General features: G+C 37.7%; 1 protein-coding gene across 2 annotated transcripts in view; it reads left to right on the top strand.

Annotated features, from left to right (window-relative positions):
- LOC137651295 (uncharacterized) overlaps nt 1–5000 on the top strand; it is a 35653-nt gene that overhangs the window by 12725 nt on the left and 17928 nt on the right. For both annotated transcript variants that reach the window (XM_068384561.1, XM_068384562.1), the window contains exons 6-7: nt 2702–3003; nt 3735–3846. In XM_068384561.1, the coding sequence (XP_068240662.1) occupies nt 2702–3003; nt 3735–3846 (414 nt within the window). The remainder of the gene's footprint in view (nt 1–2701; nt 3004–3734; nt 3847–5000) is intronic.

Genomic DNA, 5000 nt, shown 5'->3' with positions numbered 1-5000 from the left:
TTTTTCATATAATTAGAGACAGGTAGGTCTCTTCTTCAAGTTTAGAGCTGGAAAGTCTGCCCTTAATGTTCAGATCTAGTAGATCTAGTCTTCAAACTTAGAGTAGAAAGATATTTTCTTACCATTCAAAGAAAAAAGGTCGGCCCTTCAAAACAAGGTAGAATAGTCTGGTCAGAGAGCTCAGTGCTTCAAGCCCAGAGTAGAAAGGTCTTTTCTTTCAACTCAAAGCAGAAGGTCTGCTCTTGAAAACAGGGTAGAAGAGACTGGTCTTAGAGCTCAGTGCTTCAAGCTCAGAGTAGAAAGGTCTTTTCTTACCATTCAGGGAAGAAGGTCTGCTCTTGAAAACAGGGTAGAAGAGACTGGTCATAAAGCCCAGTGCTTCAACCTCAGAGTAGAAAGGTCTTTTCTTACCATTCAAAACAAAAAGGTCTGCTCTTGAAAATAGGGTAGATGAGTCTGGTCATAGAGCTCAGTGCTTCAAGCTCAGAGTAGAAAGGTCTTTTCTTACAACTCAAAGCAAAAAGGTCTGCTCTTGAAAACAAGGTAGAAGAGACTGGTCATAGAGCCCAGTGCTTCAAGCTCAGTGTAGAAAGATCTTTTCTTACCATTCAGGGCAGAAGGTCTGCTCCTGAAAACAAGGTAGAAGAGACTGGTCATAGAGCCCAGTGCTTCAAGCTCAGAGTAGAAAGGTCTTTTCTTACCATTCAGGGCAGAAGGTCTGCTCTTGAAAACAGGGTAGAAGAGACTGGTCATAGACCCCAGTGCTTCAAGCTCAGAGTGAAAATGTCTTTTCTTACCACTCAAAGCAGGAGTGTCTACTGAGGACTGATCTTAAAATTCCTGTTAGGAATGTCTTTAATTACAATCTTGAGAAGGAAGGCCCGGTTTTAAAATATAGAGCAAAATATCTTTTCTGAAAATCTAGAACAGGGGGGGGGGGGTAAGCTTTTGAAATTCAATATAATCAGGCAATCATCTCATAACTGTTACTGACAAAATCTAGATCACGAACTTCTTCTGACACATTTTTCTATTTACTTATTTACATTTCTTCTTCTCTAGATTTAGGTTGGGCTAAAGATTCAAACTGTCTCGTTCTCCTATTTCCTAAAATAGCATTCTTCCTAACTTATAGTCTCTCTCTCTCTCTCTCTCTCTCTCTCTCTCTCTCTCTCTCCTAAACTATTGTATTTATTTTCTCTTTCTGAAAATCATCACCCCCCTCTCTCTCTCTCTCTCTCTCTCTCTCTCTCTCTTCTAAACTTTTCTTTCTTGTTTTCTCTTTCTGAAAATCATCACCCCTCTCTCTCTCTCTCTCTCTCTCTATCTCTCTCTCTCTCTCTCTCTCTCTCCCAAACTTTTCTTTCTTGTTTTCTCTTTCTGAAAGTCATCATCATCTCTCTCTCTCTCTCTCTCTCTCTCTCTCTCTCCTAAACTTTTCTTTCTTGTTTTCTCTTTCTGAAAGTCATCATCATCATCTCTCTCTCTCTCTCTCTCTCTCTCTCTCTCTCCTAAACTTTTCTTTTTTGTTTTCTCTTTCTGAAAATCATCACCTTTCTCTCTCTCTCTCTCTCTCTCTCTCTCTCTCTCTCTGAAATACTACTGCCTGTCAATGCAGATTACAGAATCTATATATTTTCTTTTTAGCAAATTACCCCTTATCTCTGCCACTGGGATCACTGAGCCAAGGGCATATGTTATTACACAAAGGAACGAACCTTAACCAACATTCTTATCTGTTTGCAGCTGATCCAGATAAAAATGTAATAAAGCCACGTCACGACTAGTGTGACATATGATAATGTTATCCTAAATGGCACTCGATAAGAATGCATTGTTAAAAAATCAGGTATATTTGAAAGAGCATGAATATGTCAATTTCTGAGACAGCGACCAAGACAAAATTAGTAGCCAAAGTGCACAGAGGGAGTTAGACCAATAGAAGACCAATTCTCTCTATCTATCTATCTATCTATCTATCTATCAATTGCAGATACAGTGACAATGAGGAAATGGTAAAGTAACCAAGATTTACAGAGGAAATTAGACCAGGAGAATTAATTATAATCCTATTCAAGAAATACTTCATTCTATCTATCTATTTCTCTATCTATCTATTTCTCTATCTATCTATCTGTCTATCTATCTATCTATCCATCCCAAGAAATGTTAAAGTAACAAAGGCTCACAGAGGAAATTAGACCAATTGAATGAAATATTATCTTGAAGTTGAACTATTTAATTATCTCTTTCTCTCACCTATCTATCTATCTATCTGTCTGTCTACCTGTCTATCTATTTATCTATCTATCTATCTATCTATCCCAACAAATGTAAAAATAACCAAGGCTCACAGAGGTAATTAGACCAATAGAATGAAGTGTTATCTTGTAGATGAAATATTTAATTCTCTCTTTCTCTCACCTATCTATCTATCTATCTATCTACCTATCTATCTATTTTTCTTTCTATCTATCTATTTCTCTATCTATCTACCCATCTATCTATCTATCTATCCCAACAAATGTAAAATTAACCAAGGCTCACAGAGGAAATTAGACCAACAGAATGGAATGTTATCTTGTAGATGGAATAGATAATTCTCGCTTTCTCTCACCTATCTATCTACCTATCTATCTATTTCTCTATCTACCTATCTATCTATTTCTCTATCTATCTATCTATCTATCCACCCCAACAGATCCTGACGAACAGAGCCTATCACGGAAACATGAGCGTCTGCATCAAACCATTCCACTACGAGTTCAACCGGGCAGTGTGGCTAGTCGAGTTCATGGAATTCTACCTCCTCCTCGGGGCCAACCACTTCATCTTCTACAACCACACCGTGGGTCCAGATGTCCAGAAGGTGCTGGAACACTACGAGAACGAAGGGATAGTCACCGTTCTCCCTTGGGCGCTGCCGGTGAAGTCGCAAAAGGAAATTAGGACGGAGGGAATATTCGCAGCCCTGAATGATTGCAACTATAGGTCTATAGGAAGGTAAGAAATTTGTTTCTAAATATTGTAATAAACTTGTTTATTTAATTTAATTTAGGTCTATAGGAAGGTAAAAAATTCGTTTCTAAATATTGTAATAAACTTTTTTATTGAATCTAATTTCTTATATATAATTGGTCTTATTAATATATTTTCTATTTAATTGAATTTCTTATATATGATTGGTCTTATGCAGTGCCATAGCGTCTATACCATGGTCTTCCACTGTCTTGGGGTAGAGTTCTCTTGCTTGAGGGTACACTCAGGAACACTATTCTCTTATTTCACGGTTTTTTGAAGCTTTATAGTTTATGTATGAAAAATTGTTGTTACTGTTCTTAAAATATTTCATTCTAATAGTTTATTACTCCTCTTACCTTTCCTCACAAGGCTATTTTTTTCCCTGTTGGAGCCCTTGGGCTTAAAGTTCCTGGTTTTCCAACTAGAGTTGTAGCTTAGCTAATAATAATAATAATAATAATAATAATAATAATAATAATAATAATAATAATAATAATAATAATAAATGGCTGAGGACTATGAAGCGCGAAGTAGGAGAAGATGAATGAAGAAGTATTGATTGAAAAACTCAAGATAGAGACGACTGGAGAAATCTAACCCTTTGCGTCAATAAGCGTAGAAGGAAGAGATGAAGATGATAATGATGATGCTTCAATAGCTAAAATAGTTATTATAATAGATTTCCATCCGGTCTAAATTTGTCTAAATTCCAGATTCAATTACACCGCCCACGTAGATGTAGACGAGTTTCTTATACCCCGAGGTTACCCGAAACTTCTAGATCTGATGGCTGACGTCGGAAACTTCAACACTTACATCTTCCAGGTAAGGAGAGAGAGAGAGAGAGAGAGAGAGAGAGAGAGAGAGAGAGTGTGTTCTTTAAATGGTCTTGTCAGAAATATGTGAGAGAGAGAGAGAGAGTTCTGTCTTTAAATGGTCTTGTCAGAAGTATGTATAGTATATAGAAGAGAGAGAGAGAGAGAGAGAGAGAGAGAGAGAGAGAGTTCTGTCTTCAATGGTCTTGTCAGAAGTATGTACAGTATATAGAAGAGAGAGAGAGAGAGAGAGAGAGAGAGAGAGAGAGAGAGAGAGTGTTCTGTCTTTAAATGGTCTTGTCAGAAATATGTGAGAGAGAGAGAGAGTTCTGTCTTTAAATGGTCTTGTCAGAAGTATGTACAGTATATACGAGAGAGAGAGAGAGAGAGAGAGAGAGAGAGAGAGAGAGAGTTCTGTCTTTAAATGGTCTTGTCAGAAGTATGTACAGTATATACGAGAGAGAGAGAGAGAGAGAGAGAGAGAGAGAGAGTTCTGTCTTTAAATGGTCTTATCAGAAGTATGTATATAGAAAGGTTTTAGATTCCATGTGTGAGAGAGAGAGAGAGAGAGAGAGAGAGAGAGAGAGTGTTCTGTCTTTAAATGGTCTTGTCAGAAGTATGTACAGTATATAGAAGAGAGAGAGAGAGAGAGAGAGAGAGAGAGAGAGAGTTCTGTCTTCAAATGGTCTTGTCAGAAGTATGTACAGTATATAGAAGAGAGAGAGAGAGAGAGAGAGAGAGAGAGAGTTCTGTCTGTCTTTAAATGGTCTTATCAGAAGTATGTATATAGAAAGGTTTCAGATTCCATGTGAGAGAGAGAGAGAGAGAGAGAGAGAGAGAGAGAGTTATGTCTTTAAATGGTCTTGCCAGAAGTATGTATTTACATTAAAAAAGGTATCGACTGAGAGAGAGAGAGAGAGAGAGAGAGAGTTCTGTCTTTAAATGGTCTTACCGGAAGTATGTATATACAGTGAAAAAGGTTTCCGTCTATGTGTGTGTGTGTGTGTGTGAGAGAGAGAGAGAGAGAGAGAGAGAGAGAGACAGAGAGAGTTCTGTCTTAAATGGTCTTACCGGAAGTATGTATATAGAGTAGAAAGGTTTCCGACTGTGAGAGAGAGAGAGAGAGAGAGAGAGAGAGAGAGAGAGTTCTGTCTTTAAATGGTC

Source organism: Palaemon carinicauda, chromosome 12 (genome assembly GCF_036898095.1).
Source record: "Palaemon carinicauda isolate YSFRI2023 chromosome 12, ASM3689809v2, whole genome shotgun sequence".
NCBI lineage: Eukaryota > Metazoa > Arthropoda > Malacostraca > Decapoda > Palaemonidae > Palaemon > Palaemon carinicauda.
The sequence above is the reverse complement of the archived record's forward strand: the minus strand, read 5'-3'. Positions and strand labels throughout refer to the sequence as shown.